Genomic DNA, 25965 nt, shown 5'->3' with positions numbered 1-25965 from the left:
CATGGAATATGTGTTAGATCAATTATGTGTTATGTGTGATAACGAATTTAGATTTCAAGGATATTGAAACTATGTGGTTGACCAATCATGTCGTATGCGTGTTAGTGAAAGTCAATGTAGATAAGAGTTGGAAAATGTGTGTAAATATGAATGAGCATGAATACTAACATTATTATGGCATGACGGCATGAAAGAATAAGAACCACACTAGCATGGACCAAGCATGGAAGGCTAACGGGTCAAGATGAGGCAAGCAAGCGGGTATGAACACGGATGCACAAGGTAAGTGATTTCCGTAATCACTTTTTAGTTTGTTTAAGTAATATAATGTTTTAATTAATTAAACATGATGTTGAGATCAAATATGTGATGAAGTCCTTCGTCGTAAATGATGGGAATAAAGTTGACCAAAACACCCTTGATGGGTATATTGGGCAAACGATCTTAAAAGTAGTTTAGAAACAAGCTAATCGATTGGTGTAATGTTTTGGTCAAGTATGAAAGTGAGGAGTATAGGGTTTTGTATGTCGTAGACCTTTTTATGCACGAATACCCATAACGTGTAACACCCCAAAGATAAAAGACACAATAAATAATAATAAACTAAATGTGGGATCCTAAAGAATATGTAGTAATATGGTACCTAAATGTGGGATCCTAAAGAATATGTAGTAATATGGTACCTAAATGTGGGATCCTAAAGAATATGTAGTAATATGGTACCTAAATGTGGGATCCTAAAGAATATGTAGTAATATGGTACCTAAATGTGGGATCCTAAAGAATATGTAGTAATATGGTACCTAAATGTGGGATCCTAAAGAATATGTAGTAATATGGTACCTAAATGTGGGATCCTAAAGAATATGTAGTAATATGGTACCTAAATGTGGGATCCTAAAGAATATGTAGTAATATGGTACCTAAATGTGGGATCCTAAAGAATATGTAGTAATATGGTACCTAAATGTGGGATTCTAAGTTAAGAATTTCCTTAATCCGGAGGTAGGATTTTAAGTTAATATGATAGAATGTGAATTTACAAGCATGTAGGAAGAAACGAGAGGTTAAACGGATAAACGGTTCAAAAGTTATGCGCGTTTTAGCGCGTACGAACGACAAAACAACATCAGTTTTGCCAGACGCCTTATTTAGCTGTTTACGGGTGTTTCTGGCTACGGGTAAAGGCAAGGCCCGTCGCCGACGCCTCTAGGGCCGTCGCCGACGGCCTCCCCAAGTCTCAAAAGCTGAAATCTTGTTATTTAAGTTGATTTATGTATCGTAGGCTTCGGTTTGTTACCCGTGGACTACGGCAGGTTTTCTAAACATGATTTGATCGATCCTTAGATGTTTATGAGCTATAAATCAAAGTCTAAGTCCCATGTAAATATTGTATGATTATGTAAAGATGTAGGAAAGGTATGTACGTATGTAGTTGTGTATGTATGTATGTGTAAAGACATATATGAGGGTATGCACGTAAGTAAAGTTGTAGGAAAGGCATGTGTGTATGTAGATGTGTATGTATGTTTGTATGTAAGTACGTATGCATGCATGAATTGATATGTTCGAATTTTAACGTTACTAATTATGCGTTTGAGGTCGGTATGTAATGCAGGAATGAGTACATCGGATTCTTATGAAATTTAAGCCCAACCCGGAATAAGAGGATGAGTAAGGATAGTTGGATGAACTAAAGTTAAATTGTCAAACGTTATTCAATCCTTAATTATATGAGTTTTAATGTTATATGATGTTTTCGTTGACTAATGGCTAAGTTGTATGTGACGCCCACAGGTGATACACGGACTTCTTCTGCTACTTAGGAGGTGAAGCGGACGTAAATCGAGTCAAGAGCAAGGATTGCACGGATAGATCGACCATATAGTTGAAATATGTAACGTCTAGAAATGTGAAATTTTAGTATGAATGTTGTGAATTCTTTTATAGAACGTTTAACATTTTAGCTTTTGGAACCTTCTCGAAAGTAATGTCGTTAATAAGGAAGGAAATTTTTAAAGCTCTTTTCCGCTGCGTCATTTTTAAGGTAAAACGTGTTAGGGCGTAACATGTCATACTCCCTGAATCTCATTATCAAGTTATAAAAGGTCTCATTGAGTATCATAAAGTTTAATATTATACACACCGCTTTCAGATCTCATAAGGTACGTGCTCTTAAATTAGTGTACATTTATAGTATATTAGTTACTATGAAACGCGTGCTTAATATAGTTGTTATTTGTATGTCTTACTTTTAAATGTTGTCATTTTTTAGCGTTTTTTAAACGATAATACCATTTTGTTGTTTATTACTTGGTGAACTAATAACGACTGTCGAATAAACAAAGCTATGCTTGTCAAATCCGAATACAATGTATGGCAACGTAGAATGGGGCACATGCTATCTCAATAAAATACAGGGTGTTGGAGATCTGTGGTTTTCGGACCACATGTCCCAATGGTTCCAAATGTCGAAAACCCAAATGTATATGAGCCAAAGAAGCCTGAGAGTTACTCCGAGCAAGTCTATAAAAAAATTGAACTAGATGTGAAAGCTTTTAGTATCGTGGCTATGGCACTACCAAATGATATTTATGTTTGCCTATTGCACTATAATAGCGCCAAGGAGTTGTGGGATGCACTGAAGGAACAATTCGGTGGGACTGAGGATGTAATCGAGAATACTCGAGAAATCCTTAACCAACAGTATGAAACCTTCACCCATGTCAAATGGGAGACTCTGACACAACAGTTTGAACGTTTTTCGTGTCTAGTTAGTGAATTAAAGTTGGTTAACAAAGAATTTTCAAAAGCCACTTCAAGTCACCGATTTCTGGGATCTCTGCTTGAAAATGGGACACTATTGCTATGGTGATGAGGACATCCTCGGATTTCAAGGATTTGAGCCTGACTCAGCTCCATGGAAAGCTCCTGACATTTGAGAGGGAGCTTGTCAAAAAGAAGAAGCTCCAGGAAACTGGAAAGGTGTCTGGTAGTTATGTTTTTGGTAACACAACACTTTTGAGTCAGGAAGGACCATCGTCTGGGAAGGGAAATGATCTGAGTTTTGATCATTTTATTGATATTTCTACTGGTAGCAACTCTGATCAACATTCCACCAGTTATACTTTTGCAGCAAACGATGATAATCATGTCCTTGACAATCTGTCGTTCGTACTTGATTATCTTAAGCACATAGACCCAAATGATCTTGAGAAGACGACCATACTGCACCAGGTAGCCCTACTCAGCATAAGAGCTAACAACTTTTACAAAAGGACTGGCACGACTTACCCAGGGTTAAGTGGGAGGTCTAAATTGGGGTTGGATGAATCAAAGATCAAATACCTTAAGTGTAATAAATTGGGACACTTTGCTAGAGAATGTAAGGTCAAACAAGTAACTCTGCACCAATGATAACATATCGTAGTCAAGGACCTAATTCTAACACACCACAACAGTTTTATCCCCAAAATACCCCTAGACCAAATGTGCAAAATATTGCTCACTTTGCGCAACACATGACCCCAGTACCAATGTAATATGTTCAACTACAACCAATCCCTTAAGTCCTGTATGTTCAGATGCCAAGTGGTCATGTTCAAGCATCACAAACTACTCCTGCTCCAGCAGAGCCTAGTCAACCAAGCTCCTTTACACAGGGATATGTTGACTAGAGCAATTTGCCTGAAAATTTATCCAATCAAAACTTTGCTTTAATAGCAAATGACCATGATGAACATGAAAACTTTTGTTTTATGCCTATTGAGCATGTTTCAGGTGATGTAGATCTAGTTCAAACTGTGAAGAGGCTGTTGGTGAACCTGCTGAAAGCTCAGGTCAAACATCTGTTGATGACCCAGAGTGTGCAGGAAGGATGGATGAAAGCAATCCCAAGAATTCCGCTGATTGCTTCAGTACTGATAGAGTAGAAATGGTTGCCTTAAATGTATCACCTCAGACTCTTAAAGAGTTATGTTTAGAAAATTGCATCATAGTTTTTGCTAACATAAAAGAGGTGAATGAAAACCTGAGAGAAAATGTACAAATCAGTGAAATTATTCTTGAAAATAAAGAAAAAGTATATTAAAACAAGAATAGCTGAAAAAGACCTTGAGATAAGTAGTTTGAAACATGAAGCATCTATAACCAAAGATCAACTCCAATCAATGGTAGAAAAATATCAGACTTGTAAAAAGGAGTTAGAATCAACACAGATCACCTGTGAAAAAATGAGTTGAATATTGTCAAGGTTATGAGATGCTTCTGGATAAGCAAATCAAGAGTAATGTGAAGTTTGGGGTTGGCTTTAGAAAATATGACAAGAACAAGAAACCCAAGCTTCCATTGATTTTGAAATGGTTGAGGTGATTCCAACAACATCAACTGGGGAAGAAATAAAAATCACAAAACCTAGTGGCAAGAAAATCACTGTTGAAAAGCCACTAAGTTCCATTCAAGCTGAAAAACTAAAGTATGAATTCAAACCTACTTGGTCGGATGAATGTGATGTGTTAGAAAATTTCAAACCCATTGATTTCACTAACCCAAATGGCCTTGACCCACCCAAGATAAAAATCATTCCTTTTGAACATATGATATCCAAAAGCCAAAGCATGATCCACTGATCAAGAAATAAACAAAAGATTGAACCAGTCTCTCCCTAAATATAGTGAATCTTGAACACCTAATCAGAACATCTGTTCAAGAGCATGGGAAACATATGATCAAGACTTGGAACCACTTTTCAAGAGGATACAACATCTGTTGAATCTAAAGTCTGTTGAAGACCAAAGCCCTGATCACCCCAAAGGTCTGATGATGAAGACCAAACATCTGTATGGCCAAACAAATGTTTGGACAACTACAACACAAGACAACTTAGACAATGGTTTCTCAATGTTACAATACTTATCTTATCAATGTTTAGAAATAGCCTAGATCAGATGTTAGGATTTGCACAGATGTTTGTAACATCTATGAAATATTTTCTGTTAGGAATATTAGATGTCACTATCAGGGTGATGTCAGTCAATCACTAAACAGAGCTTTCGTACTTAGTATAAATATAACACAGCTGTTAGTGATCTATTTATCACAGACTTCACCTTTTCTCATGTATGAACTGATTTGTTTACGTGATCAGCTGAGGGGGAGTATGTAGAGTCAATCGAATTGTAAAACAGTTGAATCTTTTGAGATTAATGAAAAACAATAATTAATGATGACTTCCAGTTTATGAATTTTATTGTGTTTGATCAATATTTGTTTACAAACAAGAAACTCAATTTTTAACACATAGTTTTACAATCAAATACATATTACCATCCATAGGCTCAACCTTAACATGCTTGGTTGTCTAAACCTAAGACTATGTAGAAAACAAAGGGGGCTTAAGTTGAAATCTTCAAACTATAAGGTCCATTAGCACACTCCACCCAGTTCTTTTAAGCGGCAAATAAAACCTGTTATCCACAACAAAAGTCACTCTTCCTTCATCTTCTTCTTCATCTTCTTCTTCCTCAACCTCCCTGCAACTCAAACTCCATTTTTCACCTCAGAAAACAGTCAATTTCAATTCCAATTTCAACTTCAACTTCAATTTCACTTTCAATTTCAGACACATGCAATCCAAAACCCTAACACCACAATGACAATTATACACCACTCAATCTCCCCCCTTCTCATCCGTACCGACCACAATTTCCCCAAATTCACCACCACAAACCTCCAATTTCACAACCGCCGGTCCATAATAATCTGCGAAAACTCCACAACAAAACCACCAGTCTCCAGATCCAGAACCAGATCCAAACCCAAACCCAAAGAACTCGTCTTCGGTTACCCTACAAACACCGTCGAAAAAGGCAAATACAGCTACGAAGTCGAAAGCTTACTCAACAAACTCTCCGGCTTACCGCCACGTGGCAGCATCGCCCGTTGTCTCGAACCCTTCAAGAACAAACTCAGCCTCAATGATTTCGCATTAGTCTTCAAAGAACTCGCTCAACGTGGAGACTGGCAACGATCTTTACGCTTGTTTAAACAGATGCAAAGACAGGTTTGGTCTAAACCCAATGATCATATATACACAATAGTTATAGGTATATTAGGCCGTGAGGGGTTACTAGATAAGTGCTATGAGGTGTTTGATGAAATGCCTAAGGAAGGTGTTGCCAGGACTGTGTTTAGTTACACTTCGATTATTAACGCGTATGGGCGCAACGGGCAGTATGAGATGTCGTTAGAGCTGCTAGATAGAATGAAGAAGGAGCGGATTCCGCCTAACATTTTGACGTATAATACGGTTATTAATTCGTGTGCGAGAGGCGGGTATGATTGGGAAGGGTTGTTGGGGTTGTTTGCGGAGATGCGGCATGAAGGGTTGCAGCCGGATTTGGTTACTTACAACACTTTGCTTGCGGCCTGTGCGAATAGAGGGTTGGGTGATGAGGCGGTGATGGTGTTTAGAACGATGAATGAAGGTGGGACGATTCCGGATACTACTAGTTATGATTATTTGGTTCAGACGTTTGGGAAGTTGGGTGATCTCGGTAAGGTTTCGGAGCTGCTTAGGGAGATGGAGTCTCGAGGGAATTTACCGGAAGCGTCGTGTTATAATGTTTTGTTGGAAGCGTATTCGGATTTGGAGAAAACTAAGGAGGCGATGGATGTGTTTAGGCAGATGCAAACGGCGGGTTGCGTACCGAATCAGATGACGTATACGGTTTTGTTGAATCTGTTCGGAAAGCAAGGGAGGTACGATGAGGTTCGGGAGCTTTTTCTTGAGATGAAAGTTAGTAGTATGGGGATAGATGCTAGTACGTATAATATACTTATCGATGTTTTCGGGGAAGGTGGATATTATAATGAAGTGATAACTTTGTTTAACGATATGGTAGATGAAAACATTGAACCAAATATGGAAACGTACGAGGGTTTGATAGTTTCATGTGGGAAAGGCGGACTTCATGAGGATGCTAAACGGATTCTACTACACATGAGAAAGAGTGGATTGGTTCCAAGTTCTAAGGCGTATACGGGGATTATCGAAGCTTATGGTCAAGCTGCATTATATGAAGAAGCGCTTGTTACTTTTAATACGATGAATGAACTAGGAAGCAAGCCAACTGTTGAAACGTTTAATTCCTTAATCGATGTTTATGCTAGAGGGGGTTTGTATAAGGAATCTGAATCGATAGTTTCGAGGATGAGTGAGTGTGGTGTTTCGGGGAATAATGATACTTATAATGGTGTGATTGAAGCGTATAGACAAGCGGGACAGTTTGAAGATGCGATTAAAGCTTATGTCGATATGGAAAAAGTGAAATGCCACCCAGATGAAAGGACACTGGAAGCGGTTTTGAGTGTTTACTGCTTCGCGGGTCTTGTGGATGAAAGTGAAGAACAGTTTCAAGAGATTGAGAAAATGGTTGAGTTGCCTAGTGTCATGAGTTACTGCATGATGCTTGCAATTTATGCAAAAAGTGAAAGGTTAGCTATTTATTTGCTTTAGAACATTTCATCACCTTTATTCGTATTTCTTTTTACGAGTAAAATGCCATTTTCGTCCCTGAAGTTTGGCCAGTTTTGCGACTTTCGTCCAAAGGTTTGTTTTTCTGCATCTAGATCAAAAAGATTTGAAATCTTGCCATTTTCAGTCTGCTCGGTAAGTCCATCCATTTTTCTCCAAGTCAAGGGTATTTACGTCTTTTTTGTTAACTTAAAAGGGCAATTTGGTCCTTTTCACTTTATGTAAAAAGACCAAATACCCTTGAAAAAGTCCGAATTGCCCTTTAAGTTAACAAAAAGGACGGAAATACCCCTGAATTAACGGAGAAAAATGAATAGAGTTAACGAGCCGGATGAAAATGGCAAGATTTTTAAACTTTTTGGATCCAGATGCGGAAACCTTTGGACGAAAGTCGCAAATTGGCCAAACCTCAGGGACGAAAATGACATTTTACTCTTTCTTTTTACAGTTTGGTAAAATTATTGATTTTTCAGGTGGGATGATGCTCATAAGTTGCTGGATGAGATGATACGATGCGATTCATCAAATATTCATCAGGTAATCGGACAAATGATTAGAGGAGACTACGACGACACTTCTAATTGGCAAATGGTGGAGTATGTTTTCGATAAACTCAACAACGAAGGCCGTGGTTTAGGGTTGAGATTCTACAACACGCTTCTAGAAGCTCTTTGGTGGTTAGGGCAAAAGGAAAGAGCTGCAAGAGTGCTTAAAGAAGCAACAAAAAGAGGACTTTTTCCTGAAATGTTCCGCAACAGCACACGCGTGTGGTCTGTTGATGTACACAGGTATAATAGTAGTATACATTTGGTATATGTTATATAAAAAAAATGTATATAATCATTCTTGTATATGTTATTTGGTGGTCTGCAGGTTGTGGTCTGGGGGTGCGTGCACAGCTATCTCAGTTTGGTTTAAGAACATGCATCAGATGTTAGCGGATGGCGAAGATCTTCCTCATCTAGCTTCTGTTGTTGTAGTGTAAGTTTCTTTCTTCTTAACTTTCTGGTTGTACTCTTAATTTTATTGTTGATAAAACATAGATATCGTTAAAATGTTACTAAAACAAATACGTTTTTATAAAGCAGAAGAGGCGAGATGGAAAAGAGCTCCATAACACGCGATTTTCCTGTTGCAAAAACCGTGTATTCGCTTTTAAAAGATAATGTTTCATCGTCATTCTGTTTGCCCGGATGGAACAAGGGTAGAATTGTGTGTCAACGAGCTCAGCTCAAGAAGATTCTAGCAGATATGGGTTCTGAAAAAGGCGGGATTATCGATTTGAGTAATGTCCCGATTCCTGTTCAGGATTCCAAAAGCTACAAGCCTCGGGTGAAAAAGGGTGGTGTGAGTAATAGTGAATCAAGGATAGGTGTAAATGGCGGGACCAGTATCGATACAAGAACGGAGCTCGTTACGGGGCCCGTTTAAAAGACAGAACATGAGCGGTGGACTTCAGTCTAGATGCATCCCGAATGGCTCTGGTTGCTACAGGATCAAGTGATTAGAATCATATACAGTAATAGTAAAAAGTGATGTTGTGATAGTAGTTTTAAAATGGTAGAATTCGAACCCAAATTTTGCTCTGTTGACTAGACTAGACTAGCCATTATATAATGAGGTCTGCATACATCGTCTGTATCCCCTAATGTGTTCTTTTGGTATGAGGTTACATTATATGGGAATTATAAGGTATTAAGGCTATTTTCTTTGACTCGTTTTGTTTAGGGTTGTGCTAAAATTAAGGCATTTGCAACTGTATGGGTGGCTTATGTATATGTCGTTAGTAAACTGCTGATATGAACTTGAAATCTGAAATAGAAAATAGGAAAGCAAAAAGAATCTGCAAGCATTAAAATTTTGGATTAATGCTTGCAGATTCTCTTGGTTTTGTGCGTCTTCTCAAACTCCAATGTTTTTGTTACATGTATTACACGAACCTCAGTGATGTTGGAATCTTGATAGACTTGCCACTAGAGTGAATTTGAGGAGAAGAAATGTCAATATCTCGTCGGTTATCTGCTTATGTTGTGAAGAACATGAGGAAACAACGGAACATTTTGGATGGGTTTGAGCACGTGGTGTTATATACCCCTCTTTATGTTTTTCCGACCTTATGGAAGCTCATCGATACTTATAGTTGGGAAAGAAAGAGAAGAAGTCATACATCATACATGGCTTTATTATAATCATGGTTTGGTGTATTTGGAAAGGAAGGAATGAGCTCATCTTTCATAACAAAAAAAAGTAGTCCGTAAGATTTTTTGGGGGAAGTCAAGTCTAGAGGTTTTGTTTGGTTAAAAATAGGTCTTCCTTTAAAGCCACCCGTTGAGAGGATTGATGTAAATTTCCATTGTATATGGTGTAATTTGGCCTTTTGCCCGTTTGGATCAAGGGCATGTATTTGTTTTGCCTTTTGCCCGATTGGGTCGGGGGCGTGTTTTGATGAAGTTTAATTTAAAATATATATAGGGAGAAGATCATGCGAGAACCACCTCTTATTGCGAGAACCACGAGAACCAATGTGAACACACCAAAAATGCCTAAAAATAGCTAAAAATCACACAATTTTTTTTAATATTTTTTATATAAAAATCGCTACTTTTCGAAGCCAAAAAATATATATATATATATATATTAAAAAAAATCAGATTTTTTGGGGGTTTAGTTTTTAGCATTTTAGCTTGGGGGGGGGGGGGTTAGGTTTTTGGGGTGGGGGAGGGGGGGTTTAGGTTTTTTTTTTTTTTTTTTTTTTTTTTGGGGGGGGGGGGGGGTTAGGTTTTTTTTAGGTTTTAGTTTTTAGCATTTAGCTTGGAGGAGGGGTAGGTTTTTTTTTTTTTTGTTGGGGAGGGGGGTGGGGGTTAGGTTTTTTTAGCTATTTTAGGTTGTGTTCACATTGGTTCTCGCGGTTCTCACAATAATGGTGGTTCTCGCATGAGCTCCTCCCTATATATATATATATATAGGGTGGGAATTGGCTACAAAGTCCATTTTTCCTACAAAGTGTAAAAAATCATAAAACACCATAATGCCAACCATAAAACACAGTCAAAACCCACAAATAACATAGTGGAGATTACTAAAACACCATATTTGTGGATTTTGTGTTGTGTTTTGGATGATAAGGCTATGATTATCGAATGACTGATATTAGTGTGTTTTATGTTGATTATCATGTTGTGTTTTATATTCATAGTTGTATGATGGTGTGTTTAAAGTTTTTAAGGACTGTTAGAGTTTGGATATTGTGCTTTAATGATCTTCATCATGTTATTTGTGGGTTTTGAGTGTGTTTTATGGTTGAAATTGTAGTGTTTTATGACTTTGTACACTTTGTAGGAAAAATAGACTTTGTAGCCGAACCCCACCCTATATATATATATATATATATATATATATATATATATAGGTAAAGGATCCTGTAAAAAGTGCCCAAAGTGTGAGAAGTGTAAGAAATAATCTGGTGTTGACATGTGTCCATCAATTATATTAATGAATAAGGGTAATAATGTAATTTACTCCTAATGGTAGTTAAAGTCAATTAAAGGAAATGAGATCATGTGTTAACTATTTTAGGAGAAATTTTAGGAAACATATTTGTTTTTATGATTTTATACATCTGATTGTTTTATCTTCTTCATCATCTTTTAATCGCAACATCTTTTAATCATATATTGTTCGTATCTTCTTTTCATTATCTTTAAATTGCAATACAATGTTTTTTGGATTCCAGATAAAACACCATGACTTGAATCATAGTCAATGTCTCCAGATGTTTAAAACACCACGCCATGAACAATGTCTCCAGATGTAGATGTTTAAAACACCACGCCATGAACAATGTCTCCAGATAAAACACCATGACTTGAATCATAGTCATGGTGTTTTAAAATCTGGGAATGTTTTGTATTGATTGTCCAGATGTTAATACACCATGGATGTAATCACAATACAATGTTTTTTGGATTCCAGATAAAACACCATGACTTGAATCATAGTCAATGTCTCCAGATGTTTAAAACACCACGCCATGAACAATGTCTCCAGATGTTTAAAACACCATGCCATGAACAATGTCTCCAGATAAAACACTATGACTTGAATCATAGTCATGGTGTTTTAAAATCTGGGAATATTTTGTATTGATTGTCCAGATGTTAAAACACCATGGATGTAATCACAATACAATGTTTTCTGGATTCCAGATAAAACACCATGACTTGAATCATAGTCAATTTATCCGAATGTTTTAAAACACCACACCATGAATCTGATTACAGTTCTTCTAAACGTAAAACACCACGCCTTGAATCTTATATAAAACAAAGAGGCTTCCGATTTAGATCTTGGTCATTAATTCCGATATTTAAGGAAAAAGGAGTGAATGTAGGTGTTTTTGGTTGTGTAGGATACGGTTACCATATTTGAAACATTGAAAAAGACACTATTGCCCTTTAATTTACATAAGGTCCCTCTAATTAAAACACAATTTACATTTTTATACCCTATTGATCTCAACCATTAGATCAAATATCCAATGGTTTAAAACACTTCTTACCCTTCTCACATTTTAAACACTTTTTACCATATCCCTACCCTATATATATATATATTTACGCGGATGACGTAATGTTCGTGGGTGAAAGCATGCCGGATAACTTCAGAAATCTCAAGAGAATCTTTAGATGCTTTTTCATGGCTTTAGGTTTAAAGGTTAGCTCGTCTAAAAGCAAAGTGTAATGCTTGGATGAACAAAGTTCAAATCAGATTACCTCAGTTTTAAAATGTAATAAGAACGATGATGGGCTCAAATATGAATAGATTGACGAGCTGGAAGCCGGTGGTGGACCGATTTAACAACAAGTCGTCTAGATGGAGAGCAAAGTATTTATCCTTTGCAGGTCGAGTTACTTTGGCCAAAGCAGTGCTTGGTAACTTACCCACGTGCTATCTGCCTTTGTATAAGGCGCCAACTAAAGTAATAAGCACATTAGAGGGAATTAGGAGAATGTTTTTATGGGGTGGGGGAGGCAATGTTAAGAAGACTAGATGGGAGGCAAAAAAAATTGGAGGCTTAGGTATGGGTAGTGTTAAATAAGTTGATTTTGGCACTACTAGTAAAATGGTGGTGGCGTATAAGGGGTGTCAGGAACTAACTTTAGGCACAAGTTTATCCATGGAAAGAATTCGATAATCCTTAATTCTTGTAAATAGACAAGTTATGGAACTTTGGAAAAACATTAGTTGCATTGATAGAGAGTTCCAAAAACTAAACATCTCCTTAAGTCAAAAACTGAAGTGTAAGCTGGGGGACCACTTAATCTCAACCATTGATCTTGCAAATCAAGGGTCAAACTTTTCCCACACACTTCGTACACTTCATACTTCTTGTACAATAACCTTTCTCGTTAAATGTTATGTGATACGAATTTGAGTTTGAGATTTTATTCACCAGGCGAGTTTAAAGTTTAGATATAAAGTTTGAAAGGATTTGAGTTCTAAATTTGAAAATTATTCACAAGATGAACTTGAGCTATGTTAAATTAACCCAACTGGTTTACACTACCTATAGTCATGGTTGTAAAACAAGGTTTCCAAGGCCGAGTACTCCCTGAGTAGTCGCTACAAGGTAGGCTGCCGATGCAACTTTCTTTGACTCCGCCTAATTACTCGGAATTGGTCAAACGCGGTCAACCGAGGCCAAAATCGTATCTAGTAGGTCAACTTGGGCCGAGTTTGACTTTAAAATAATAAAACATAATTTCTATGCCTATCATATTAAAGAATGAATATTATTTTCACGTATTTTATTATAGATATTAGTAAATTTATGTTATTTGACATGTATTTAATTTCCAAAAACTAATTTCTTTATAATTTAACATGTCCGAGTACTCCCCGAGTACTCTCCGCCTAGGCCAAGTACTCTCAACTCCCCGATCAACCGACTAGGGAGTGCTTAGCAACTTTTGCAACCATGCCTATAGTAAAAAAAAAAATAAAATTGTAGGATTGATCTTCATCCCATTTAAACCTTTGAATGTCACACCTGTCAATAAGATAAGACATATTAGACATGTAATAACCAATGATTGCATCATAAAATATACATGAAATACAAATACCTACAACATCTCTATCTATGATGTGATTTGCAACATCAATATATATAAATTTCGCATTATTCAAGTTACAGATACATAATGTTTATTCAAATATAGCAAAAAGGGACAACTCATGGGAACAAATTATGAAAATAAACTACTACGTGTAAAGTTTTGAATGTTTTCAATTGGATGTTTTAAATGACAAATTTAATCTAGTGTTCCAATACTATTTTTGTTTACTAAATCAAATCAGATTTTGTTGGTGATTTTGAATAATAATCGCTTTGCCATTCATAAAAAAAAAGTCAAATCAAAATTAAAACGTGCATGAAATCTCAATAAATGCTAAAAGTAGTAAAATGAACCACGCCATAAATAAACATTAATAAGATAGATAAAATAAAACTCTTTTTAAACTATTTAATTAATGTGGCATGATGATAAGATGATTTATAGTTGACCAAGAGACAAACTATTTGTGATAATAAAGATAAAATGATTTTTATGACTTTTAAGAGCCAAAAATCATTAAACTACTTATTAAATTTAAAAATAATTATCTAATGTTACATTATCCCACTGCCACTAATCATTTTTGTTAAAATTCCTTACAATTTTTAAATAAAATCTCATCATCCATAAAACAACCAAAACGCAAATCCGTACAAGTTGTTATACTTTCAAGCGATAATAATCACATTTGAATTAAATTGAACTAATGAGCTGTCCCTTTGACCTTTTCTTATCCAAAAATTCTAATTAAAGGGTAATTAATAAAAATAATTACGCTTAAGAAACGCTTGTTTGACTTTGACTTTTACTCGTGAAACCCACTGTCATTCGCCAATATGTAAGCATCCTACCAGAAACCGCCACGTGTATGAACCTCAAACTCCACATGGAACCCACCCACCCGTCATTTTAGCATAATAATAATATTATAAACATGTGTGATATTATTATATATATACCACCTAATTACGTATCAACTTTTTATTGATTTTGTTTATAATCATAATAATCAACTTTTCATATTATTTTTTTTATATATATCCGGTTTGAGATTTGTTATTGTTGATTGAAAAGATGATGTCATCAGGTGAGATCATGTTGTTTGGAGTTAGAGTGAAGGTTGATCCATTGAGGAAAAGTGTGAGTATGAATGATCTGTCACATTACGTACAGGCGTGTGATTCGTCTAGTAATCATGTTCCTGATGCGGTTGCTCTGGATTCTGGTTATGCATCCGCTGACCATGCTGCTCGAAATAACCAGTCGAATGGCGGTAGAGAGCGTAAACGAGGTTAGATCTGGTTTTTTTTTATGAACGTATTTGTTTTTTCTGTTGTTTATCGGTGTTTTCGATATGGTTTTGATTTACAGATTTCTTGTCGTATGACTCGATATGGTTTTGTGTTTGACGAGGTTGTTGTATGTTTTCCGATGCATATGAATGGAACATTTTCAGTTTAACAACTATTTGCTAAAATCCAACAGATCAAGCCCCCGGGTTTGGCGTGTTTCCAGTTGCTTAATCTTATTAAGTTTAAGAACCCAATGAGGCCCCCGGGTTTAGGGTGTTTCGAGTAAGGGTGCAAACGAGCTGAACTTGTTTAATTTATGAAAGCTCGGGCTCAAGCTATGATGCTCGGCTCGTAGGTAATATTTCATGCTTGAGCTCGGCTCGTAGGTAATTTTTCAAGCTCGAGCTCGGCTCATTTGTTATTTTCTAATTAATTTATATTAATTATAACTATTATTTTATATATCATTTTGTATTTTCTTTATAAATTTTTAATATTAATTATTAGCATTTAAATATATATTCAATATATTAATAAAAATATATATAAACAGTAGGGCTCGTTTAGGCCCGCGAGTCGGCTCGAGCTTGATAAGTGAAGATCGGTCTCGTTTATTAAATGCACTTGTTTTTTAGGCTCGAGCTCGTTTAAGCTCGGCTCGTTCGAGCTTTTTGTCGAGCCTATCTCAAGTAGCTCGGCTCGTTTGCACCCCTAGTTTCTAGTTGCTTAATCGTATTACCTACATATACAAAAATGGTGGAAAAGGGCAGCTACCCCCCCCCCCCCCCTCCCATTCTCAAATTTAGTATAACTGTAACTGTAACTGAGCGCGGATTTCATTTCATTATCAAAAGTAGATGTGGTGTAGTGGTTTTGATGTTTGATATATTTTATAAACATACAAAAGACATGGAGGGAAATAGGACATGGAGGGAAATAGTGTTAGGTAGCTGTCTAACGCTTCCCCATTGGTCCAGCTAAATTACGATTTTACCCCGTTTAAATTTACAATTTTACCATTGCTTTTGTTTTCTTCTCGTGACTAAATTATGATTTTGCCCCCCGGTTCAAATTTACGGTTTTGCCTTTGTTTTTGTTTTTTTATGTCAAATTACAAATTTGCCCCAGTGAAAAATTACAGTCATGCGATCGTTTTTTTTAATAAAGCTGGTAGTGTTTTGTTTTAAATGTTGACTCGGTGTAATTTTTATTCGTGTGCCTGACACACACTCATTTGTCTTGGAAAATTACAATTTTGCCCCCAGTTTAAAATTATAGTTTTTTCATCGTTTTAGTTTTTTTTAGAAAAGTATAGTAGTGTTTTGTTTTAATTGGTTGACTCGGTGCAATTTTTTTAGATCGTGTTATAAGTAATATGTACAAGTAATCGAAACATAGACGTATATGAGAGAGTCGGCTTAGTGTCCCGCAATGCGGCCGGGGTAAAAACTAGTTAAGTTTAAGAAGTATTTGCTAAAATCCAACAGACGAGGCTCCTGTGTTTAGAGTGTTTCAAGTTGCCATAATCTTATGATATTTTTATAATTTTATATCAACAGGGGTACCATGGACAGAGGATGAACACAAGCTATTTCTGTTAGGGCTGCAGCAGGTAGGAAAAGGGGACTGGAGGGGGATCTCAAGGAAATTCGTGAAGACGCGTACGCCTACTCAAGTAGCAAGCCATGCTCAGAAATATTTCCTACGTCGGAGCAACCTTAATCGTCGTCGTAGGAGATCCAGCCTCTTTGATATCACTACTGATTCAGTAAGTGTCATCACATAACATATTTAACGAAGAATATTGGATTTTAATAATCCTAATTATTCGCCGTTGGCCGCCAACAATCCCAGCTTCAAAAATAACCACGGGCGGTCCCAATTATTAACATATTGTCATGATGTCATCTAGACCTTGACTAACAAAACCCTAACACCGTTAGTCGTCGATTGCCGGAAACACGTTTTTGGCCGGAAAACTCAACATGTTCGTCCCAAACCTCTTCGTAACCTTATTATGAATCTTTAGGAACCTTTTTCTAGCCAAAACGTTTTTCCGGCGACCGGAGACTAACGGCGTTAGGGTTCTGTTAGTCAGAGTCCAATTGGAGGACAATATGTTAATAGTTGGGCCAGTGGTTATTTTTGAAGTTGAGACTGTTGGCGGCCAACGGCGATTAATTAGGATTATTAAAATCCAATATTCCGTTTAACAATCATCAATAGGCATATCTGGATGAATTAACAGCTTTATGCATGATGACAGGTTGCTGACACCCCAATGGAAGAACAACAAGTCCATGAAGTTAATAACAGTCAGCCTATGCAACCACCTATGCAGTCTTCACACCAGATATCACCTTTATCAATGGCTGTCTTCCCAGCTGCTGTTGGTCCGGTTTCATCGTCGCTGTCGATCAAGAATCAAATGGAAACTGTAGCTTTCAGTAAACATGATCGATTCAACGTTGGACCAACGCCACCCGTTCGCCCAATCCCCGTTCTTCCAACCCTCAACTTATCAACAAGAGCAGATAAGTATTTGGATCAGAAACGCGAAAGGGATATGTTGTCGTTATCTCTCTCTCTCAACCTGTCGCTGTCTTGTGATCACAACAGTGGGGCGGGTTCTTCAGGGTTCAACAATAAAGATGGTCTAATTAGTGTTGGTTAAACATCACTCCAATCTAATCCTTGTGAAGACCAAGGTTTCTTTAACCTATCATTATGCTTCATGTTCTTTATATTTATTTGTATTGCTATTAGAAAAGAGGAACATATATGGGATTGTTTTTTTTTAGTTTTTATACAACAATATTCTGCTTTACCAAGGGATTTTGCTTATTTGAGTTATTAGTCTCAATTCACCAGTCCAAAATTACCCCTTAATACATGTAGTTTTCTACAAAATAACCTTTTCATTGGATTATTCTCTGTTCACTTTAAGGAAAAGGTTAAAGATAAAGAGACACTCTTTTCTTAACCCTTATGTACTCCAAATAATGTCCACTTATGTGTATTCAATATGAATAAAATGGTTCCTATATTATTAATACAAGATTACAAGAACCCAGACAAACCGATGTTTAAATAACCAAAATAAAAGTAAACTGAAACATAAAAATTGAATGATTCTAGAAACACTCTTTGGGTATAAGAAAACCAGTAGAAAAATCAAACAATTTTAAGTCAAAACAGCATGTTGAATCTAAGTCAAAAGGAGGGCAAAATCGACAAATTATGAGCAGAATCACATCTTCAACCGAGCTATTAAGGAGACGTAAGCCAATGGTTAGGTGCCACATAAGTATAACCATGAAAATGCTCACCGGATGTCGGTGTAGGAGCTGGCGAGTCATCTAAAGGCATCGCAGTCCAACATTTGTCAAAATTTTCAGTGCAGTCTTCACCACTAACATCTGGCTTGAACTTCGGCTGCAATTCTCTAGACTCTAATTTCTTCCAGTTTATTGTTCGAAACCATTTATGATTTTTGATATCATCACCACCCTGAGGCCCGCTTCCAAGCCTTATCGACGGATCCTTTTGCAACAACTGTCGTACGTAATCACGCGAAGTTGAATTAGTTCTAGCGATTAATGTGTACAGTAAAAGCTTAATCATGATTACGTGAACTTACCCCTTTTAGCAAAGAGTGAGCTTCACCACTTAACCGCGGTAGCAGCTTCACTTTTTCATTGATTATCTTTTCTTGAAGTTTCTTTCTGTTGGAATGTGTGTATGGTGGCTGAAGAAAAGATGGCAAAAGTACATTCAATTATGAGTGAATTTCAAGGATTGTCCTTTATCTTTATACCCATTTTCAGGCGCTGTCCTTTATGTTTAAAATTGACAAGTTTTGTCCTTTATATTTTCATATCATACACGTTTTGTCCTTTAGGCCTAACCCAGTTAGTTTTTTCAGTTAAATTTGATCATATGCTTTGCACATGAGGGCATTTTGGTCAATTAAAGGTAAGTTCAACAACAGATTTATAGCTCAAAGCTTCTGCAACCTTTGAATTGACAAAAATGCCCTCATGTGTAAAGCACATGACCAAATTTAACTGAAAAAACTAACTGGGTTAGGCCTAAAGGACAAAACATGTATGATATGAAAGCATAAAGGACAAAACTCGTCAATTTTGAACAGAAAGGACAGTGCCTGAAAATGGGTATAAAGATAAAGGACAATCCTTGATATTCACTCTTCAATTATAGAATTCGGTTGGTAAAACGGGTTGGGTTGACCCAAAATACTTAAATAGCCGCCTCAAGATATAGCCATATAAAAAATAAAAATGAGCGTATATGTATACCTTCCCAGTTAGCATTTCATACAAGAGTATTCCAACACTCCACCAGTCTGCATTTTTATTATGGCCTTTCGCTAGTAAAATTTCGGGAGCCATGTATTCAGTGGTCCCACACATTGAATTTGATCGGCTTGATTCATCGATCTCCTTTGCTAGACCAAAATCGGTTAGCATAACCTGACAATCAAGTAGTTAAATACCGACTTTAATGAACGTAAATGATAGAACGGTTACTTTCAACAGATATGAATGTATAGGTGTGGTGATTACATGCCCATCGGCATCCATGAGTATGTTTTCAGGTTTAAGATCTCGATGCACGATTCCTCTCTCGTGAAGATGTGAAACCGCAGATACAATCTCAGCCGTATAAACCCTTGCTTGATCCTCACTATCCAAGACATACCCAAAAAAGAGAATTTTAAAGAAAAAGCAAACATACATACATCATATACATGTTAATGAACATGTATGTATGTACCTGAAGATCCCTTGTCTGTATAGGTGAAAGAAAAGATGGCCTCCATTAATGAAATCCAGGATCAAATACAACTTAGTTTTTGTCTGTAATCAAATCCAGGATCAACAACAACAAAAAAAAAAAAAAAAAAAAAAAACACACACAAACAAATGTAAGTACTAGGGGTGCAAACGAGCCCGAGCTCGAGCTCGGCTCGATTCGAGCTTTATTTCTAAAGCTCGAGCTCGACTCGAATGTAATTTTTCAAGCTCGAGCTCGGCTCGGGCTTGACTCGTTTAGTATTAATTAATTGTTTTATATTAATTATAATTATTATTATACATATAATTTAGTTATTTTTTATATTTATATAAATGGTAATTAACTAATTATTATTACATACATATATGTTTAATATATTAATAAAAAAATATATAAACAAAAAGCTTGATTAGGCTCGCGAGCCGGCTCGAGCTCGATAAGCGAAGCTCGGCTCGTTTGCACCCCTGAATGTAACCAATATAATTTCACTCATAGCAAAGCTATTAATAGGGTCAGGGGAGGGTTTGAAGGGGGCAATCCTTACCACTATCCTCGAAGATAGAGAGGTTGCTCCCACTGACACCCTCGACTCCAAAATCCCTTTTTTGGCAGTACAGAGTACAGTAATCCAGATAACATAAAATGTAACTAAGATCGACAAACCATACAAAAGTACCAAGAGAAAATTACTTTTTAAGTCCCAGTGTTTTAGGAGTGTACTTGAGTCCAAAATCAAAATGTTTAGGGTTACAAAAAGAGCTTTTAGGGACTCAGGGCGTTAAACACAATGACTCAAAAGTAATTTTCTCAATGGAAGTTGTAAAGTATGGCAGTCCACTAACATACATTGATAAGTAAACTACAGATTTACCTAAAACAACCACAAAATCTAAATGTACTATAATCACCATACATTCAAAGGCACTCAACATATAACAAGAGTAATCAAAGCCCGAGCTGGCCGGTTATACCTGAAACGAATAACGAAGCTGCACGATAAACGGATGAACAACTTTAGTAAGTATATCCCTTTCAGCCTTCATATAATCCACATGATTATTCTTTATAATAGTATCCTTTCTCATCACTTTCATAGCAAATATCCCATCCCCAATTACACTTTCACCCTTCCTTCTAACCTGAAACACCTTCCCAAAAGACCCTTTTCCAATCACCCTCATAATCTCAAAATCCCCAGGCCCAATCTTACAACCCACTAATCCCCCCTTCTCTTCAACCTTTTCGACTCCAATCGATTCGATTAACTCTTCGTCGTCTTCTTCCGAGCTTTCGGGGCCGAATTCTTGGTGAAATGGGAGGGATGTAGATAGAGTGTAACGAGGAGAAGGGCCTATGAAGGAGTGGGAACGGTTGTGGATGATTTGTGGGTCGCCAATGAACAAATTGGGATTAGGGTTTGTTGAAGAGGATGAGGTGTGGCCGAATACATCGGCAAAGTCGAAATCTTGATCGGTTGTTGATGTGGAGATAGTGAGGTTGTTGAGCTGAGTTGATAATAGTGAGTGTGTCGTCATGTTTGAGTTCAAATTGAGTGTTTCGCCGAGAAATGAATCAAGGCGGGGTGGGAGATTTAGGGTTACATTTTATGAAGGCGGATGAATGTAGGGATTCGTTGGACACAATCAGCAAGAAATTACGGAGAAGATGAATAGAACAGAGGTAGTAGTGCACTGTAGATATATATGTAGGGATTTGGTGATAAAAATCAGCAAGAAACTGTTGCAAGCTGTGAGAGGTGAACTTTACTTTTTAAATCGAAGAGCTTCTTATTGCCTACTCTGGTCAAGCACATGTTCGCTTCGAAGTTTGGCTTTTTTTGGGCGTTTTTTTGGGAAATCATATCGTCGGCTGCCACTTGACAATCGTTATGCCACCATACGAGCAGAACTCTTTGGCAAAACACACGGTGGGACAAAACCCGGTTGAGCTCGGGAATCGAATTGATAACATCACACAAGGCCTAGTCCAAATCTTTCATTGCCTATAACCACCCCAATATAACACTAAGAACCTGAGTGTACGTTCTTCTTCACATCCCTGTTTTTATTAAATGAGAATAAAGTATAGATGATAAAACTTAAAACACAAGGGGAGAAAGAAACATAACTATTAACTATCTATTATTATTGGTAAGTTTGTTTATTTTCCAAATTGGCCACTCAGGTTTTGTTTTGAGTAAAATTCTCTTTTGCTCCATGTGGTTTTGTCACCTTAACGACTTTGCTTCAAACCTTTAAAAATAGTCATTTTCCTCATATAGTTTGCTATGGTTTTTCCATTTTGCTCACCGCCTCTTAACTCAGTTAAATAATTCAATTAACGGTAGGGGTATTTCAGTAATTTTATGTATAAGTAATTAATTATTCATATATAACTAGAATTGCGACCCGCCGCAATGCGGCGGGGATTCTTTAGTTATAACCTACGCTTACTTAATTGAATACAGTTGAGTTGTTATAATTCTTGCATTTTAAGACGAGAGCTAGCTCAGGTAAATACTCTTAACCTATTTCCCTTATACAGGCTTCGGATACAGTAAAATATTTACCGCATGGTCGGGTATGAGATTTGAAGACCAATGTGTCAGGAAATTGAAATAACCCGTTTTAAATCGTATTGCTTGTCTTAAACATTGGGGGTTAACGTGACCGTGTCCTGGATATCCTCGGCTCATTTTGTTTAGGGTAAATTACTTTTTGAGTCCCTGTGTTTTATGGGTTTTAACTAGTTGAGTCCAAAAACAAAAAGTTTAACGACCTGAGTCTACATAAGCATTTTCTTTAACCATTTGAGTCCGAATTTCTAACACAGTTAGAATTTTGTTGTCAAGTTTTGTTAAATGACCAAATTAACCCTATAATTAAAAAATAAAAATAAAAAAACCACATGTTCTTCACAAGGTCATGCACACCCAGTTCATTTCTTCAAACACCCATCAACAACAAACACAAAAAGATCATAAATTTAGATCCACATCTAACCTTCTTGAACAAAATCAAACAAAATCTGCAAAATGGTTCAAACTTTACCACCAAGGTACAACCTCCGAACCAGGTATTTTATTATACGAAAGATCAACACTCTATAACGAAAGCCCTAACGACTTTAAACCGCCATTAAACTCCAACAAATTCCTCGAATAGTTCACCGAACTCACACTTGAACAAGCAGCTAACACAGAAACATCCGCAACCGAACCGGAGATTCGGTTACCGGCCAGATCTAGAACGTCAGCACTTTACTGCACTGAGATCGAACCGTCAGCACTTTACTGCACTGAGATCTAACGCAAACCGTTCAGGTAACATTGCAGTTTTCGCAACGAACGACTCGACAGTCGGAATTGTCAACAAACTCGACGAAATCGAACTGAACTCAACGCTCAAGTCAATACCGGTCAGATCTATTGCGGAAACCCTAGAGTTTCTGCAAGAGATGCCTGTGTAGTTGCAAAAACTGTTACCGGAAACCCGGTTTGACAATTTAGGGATCAGATAAAAAACCCACCTCACTAAAACTTCATCTCCCCATTTCACTACCCCTCTTGAGCCACCATTGCCGGAACCACTATTTTTTGTTAAAGAATTAAACCGGTTATTCATGATATAATGTGTGAAACTAAACTTAGGTGGATGTCTCACCAAGCAATTGTAGTCCTTCCGGGTGACCATAGAAAAACTGATTAATTCGAAACAAACATCGTTCTTTAATTTCGTTTGGTGGTGGACGACCATTTTGAAAGTAGAACTGCAACCAGTGCATTTACTTCAGTCAAAACTAGAGCATTGAAAAGAGCACTCCACAAGATATATGCAATGGCTGATTGGGATGAGAGAGAGGGGTTTTAGAGAGAGAGTGGGGGGGTTTTAAAGAGAGAAGGAGTTGGGGATGGGATGAGTTTAAAGGTATGAAGAGTTTGTATCATGATGATACAGTATCAAATAAATTAGTTTTTTTATTTTTTAATTGTAGGGTTAATTTGGTCATTTAACAAAACTTAACAACAAAATTCTAACTGTGTTAGAAATTTGGACTCAAATGGTTAAAGAAAATGCTTATGGGGACTCAGGTCGTTAAACTTTTTTGTTTTTGGACTCAACTAGTTAAAACCCATAAAACACAGAGACTAAAAAAGTAATTTACCCTTTTGTTTATAAATGGCCACGACCTAAATGTGGGGTGTAGGCATACACCTGACAGATGCTAATGGTTATTAAAATATTTTTATATAACCCGATAAGGGTTTTCCCAATATGGGTATTCCCGATAAGGGAATAATTGATGTGTCGGTTAATCATGAACTGGCATAGTTTCCGGGCCCTATATGTATTGTCAAGTTATGTAAAACTGATAACATGAAATATAGTTTATCCCAAGTTACAAAAGATTTTCCGTGCCTTGTGCACCTAAATCAATTGTTGAAAATGCTTTCCAAATGTGTCGATTGATTGTATTTACCAGTGAAAACAGACGTATTTTCAAAAGACTGAGTTACAGGTGCAAATACGTAAATAGGCTGGAAGCTGCTCGGTATTGCTAGAAGAGGAATTTGCAACTCCTTTGCATAAGCCTGTTAAACTTCTTTTGTATATAATGATCCGCCTGTGGATTCTTATTACAAGTTCATCTGTATTTATTACTTTGGTATTTTCGAACAATTGAGTTTTTAATAATATTTTATATTCCAAGACTTCCGTTGTGCTATTCTGTGTATGTTTGACTATGACGATACCAGTCTTACGTCACGATACTCCACACCGGGCCCACCGGGCTGTGTGCTGTAAATATCGGGATGTGACATGATACGGCACCGAAAGGCTTAAACAAGTGGCTTATTTTATCAATTAAATTAAATTAAGAAAAATTGTTTTATATAATCAGGTTTATCCCATATTAAAGCTACCTTTGTAAAACATGAGTTTTATTCCCATCTGTTTAATAAATAAAATCCGATGTTTCTAAACTCTGAAATTTTTCCTAACTCACGGTCCTGATGAAATTTTCCACTGCAATATTTTCAAAATAACCACCAGTACCACTTGACTGTTCACGGCCCCCATCCAGGGTGTGGTTGGGGGTCGTGACAGAAAGAAAATAAAACTTTTAACGACTTTTTACACCCAAACTCAAGGTGCCTAATCATCCAAGTAACAGCATTTGCCACATCTCAATATCCAAGTATGCATGATTTTAGTGGCTGTAACGGTATTATCCTACATATACAAACAGGAATTGAGGGAATAGTGTCAGGCAGCTTGCCTGACACTCCCCTATTGGACCAACCAAATTACTATTTTATATCCTCTTTAAAATTATTATTTCACCCTCAGTTTAACGTTTTTGTCCCAAATTCAAAATAAAATTACGATTTTGCCTTCAGCTAGAAAATACGCTTTTACCCTCGGTTCCAAATTACGATTTTATCCCCAGTTTAAATTTACAATTTTTCCCGAAGCTCGGAATTACGTCTTTGCCCACAGTTTAAAATAAATTATACTTTTGCCCCTAGCTAAAAACAAAGATTTTGCCTTCGGTTTACCATTATGATCTTGCCCCCAGGTCAACATAAGATTATGGTTTTGCACCAGCTTAAAATTACGATTTTGCCCTCAGTTCATTTTCAACATATACAAATCCAATTGGCGGCAATAGTTGTTTTCACCTATTGGGTGAAATGGGCGGTGGAGGTAATAGTGCCAGGCAGCTGACTGGCACTCCCCTATTGGCCCAATAGAATTACGATTTTATCCTGCTTTAAAATTACGATTTTACTATTACTGTAAAATTATTTTTTTCCCCCACTTAAAAATAAAATTACGCTTTTGCTCCCATCTAAAAATTTCAATTTTGCCTTGGGTTCAAAATTACGACTTCGCCCCGTTTAAATTTACAGCTTTGCCACTAGTTTTTTCCCCTTATAATTACGATTTTGCCATCAGTTCAAAGTTATGTTTCTACCCCGACTTAAAAATAAATTTACGCTTTTGCTCCCAGCAAAAAAAATTCAATTTTACCCTCGGTTCAAAATTACGATTTTGCCTCGTTTAAATTTACAGTTTTCCCATTAGTTTTTTTCTCTCATAGCCACGTTACAATTTTGCCCTCAAATTAAATTTACATTTTCTCCATCTTTTTTGTTTGTTTTCCAGGTTAAATTACATTCTTCCCCCGGTGTAAAATT

General features: G+C 36.7%; 3 protein-coding genes and 1 long non-coding RNA gene across 6 annotated transcripts; 3 read left to right on the top strand and 1 right to left on the bottom strand.

Annotated features, from left to right (window-relative positions):
* Positions 1-246: 246 nt before the first annotated feature.
* LOC110916493 lies at positions 247-2024 on the top strand. Of its 2 annotated transcripts, none has more exons than XR_004884927.1 (2): positions 247-282; positions 1798-2024. It is a non-coding gene; the product is annotated as an uncharacterized LOC110916493 (long non-coding RNA). The 2 variants fall into 2 exon arrangements; XR_002579803.2 differs by lacking the exon at positions 247-282 and adding an exon at positions 993-1674.
* A 3462-nt stretch (positions 2025-5486) lies between these two features.
* LOC110917489 (pentatricopeptide repeat-containing protein At1g74850, chloroplastic) lies at positions 5487-9238 on the top strand. Of its 2 annotated transcripts, none has more exons than XM_022162033.2 (4): positions 5487-7494; positions 8008-8322; positions 8408-8515; positions 8620-9175. In XM_022162033.2, the coding sequence occupies exons 1-4, from the start codon at positions 5651-5653 to the stop codon at positions 8963-8965; spliced, it is 2613 nt and encodes an 870-aa protein (XP_022017725.1). In that variant the 5' UTR covers positions 5487-5650; the 3' UTR covers positions 8966-9175. The 2 variants fall into 2 exon arrangements, with proteins under 2 accessions (XP_022017725.1, XP_022017726.1); XM_022162034.2 differs by having other exon boundaries at positions 5493-7494; positions 8623-9238.
* Positions 9239-14693: 5455 nt separating this feature from the next.
* On the top strand, positions 14694-17724 carry LOC110916279 (transcription factor MYB1R1). The gene is made up of 3 exons (XM_022161012.2): positions 14694-14944; positions 16505-16713; positions 17212-17724. The coding sequence occupies exons 1-3, from the start codon at positions 14728-14730 to the stop codon at positions 17617-17619; spliced, it is 834 nt and encodes a 277-aa protein (XP_022016704.1). The 5' UTR covers positions 14694-14727; the 3' UTR covers positions 17620-17724.
* Positions 17725-17971: 247 nt separating this feature from the next.
* Positions 17972-21801, bottom strand: LOC110915025 (serine/threonine-protein kinase AtPK2/AtPK19). Its single transcript, XM_022159644.2, has 6 exons — positions 20735-21801; positions 19743-19825; positions 19532-19652; positions 19265-19438; positions 18586-18693; positions 17972-18500 (listed from the first exon to the last, which is right to left on the bottom strand). The coding sequence occupies exons 1-6, from the start codon at positions 21296-21298 to the stop codon at positions 18216-18218; spliced, it is 1335 nt and encodes a 444-aa protein (XP_022015336.1). The 5' UTR covers positions 21299-21801; the 3' UTR covers positions 17972-18215.
* Positions 21802-25965: the final 4164 nt, after the last annotated feature.

This window comes from Helianthus annuus, chromosome 16 (genome assembly GCF_002127325.2).
Source record: "Helianthus annuus cultivar XRQ/B chromosome 16, HanXRQr2.0-SUNRISE, whole genome shotgun sequence".
Classification (NCBI taxonomy): domain Eukaryota; kingdom Viridiplantae; phylum Streptophyta; class Magnoliopsida; order Asterales; family Asteraceae; genus Helianthus; species Helianthus annuus.
This window is presented reverse-complemented; position numbering and strand designations above follow the sequence as displayed.

Bases quoted from the DNA above. Each gene is read 5' to 3' on its own strand.
- LOC110917489 (XM_022162033.2), top strand. From the start codon at position 5,651: ATGACAATTATACACCACTCAATCTCCCCCCTTCTCATCCGTACCGAC. The intron at 7,495-8,007 runs GTTAGCTATTTA...TTGATTTTTCAG, and splicing joins ATTTATGCAAAAAGTGAAAG to GTGGGATGATGCTCATAAGT. The intron at 8,323-8,407 runs GTATAATAGTAG...GGTGGTCTGCAG, and splicing joins TGGTCTGTTGATGTACACAG to GTTGTGGTCTGGGGGTGCGT.
- LOC110916279 (XM_022161012.2), top strand. From the start codon at position 14,728: ATGATGTCATCAGGTGAGATCATGTTGTTTGGAGTTAGAGTGAAGGTT. The intron at 14,945-16,504 runs GTTAGATCTGGT...TTATATCAACAG, and splicing joins CGGTAGAGAGCGTAAACGAG to GGGTACCATGGACAGAGGAT. The intron at 16,714-17,211 runs GTAAGTGTCATC...GCATGATGACAG, and splicing joins TTGATATCACTACTGATTCA to GTTGCTGACACCCCAATGGA.
- LOC110915025 (XM_022159644.2), bottom strand. From the start codon at position 21,298: ATGACGACACACTCACTATTATCAACTCAGCTCAACAACCTCACTATC. The intron at 19,826-20,734 runs GTATAACCGGCC...ATTTGATTACAG, and splicing joins AGCTTCGTTATTCGTTTCAG to ACAAAAACTAAGTTGTATTT. The intron at 18,694-19,264 runs GTATACATATAC...TCTTTTCTTCAG, and splicing joins ATGAAATGCTAACTGGGAAG to CCACCATACACACATTCCAA.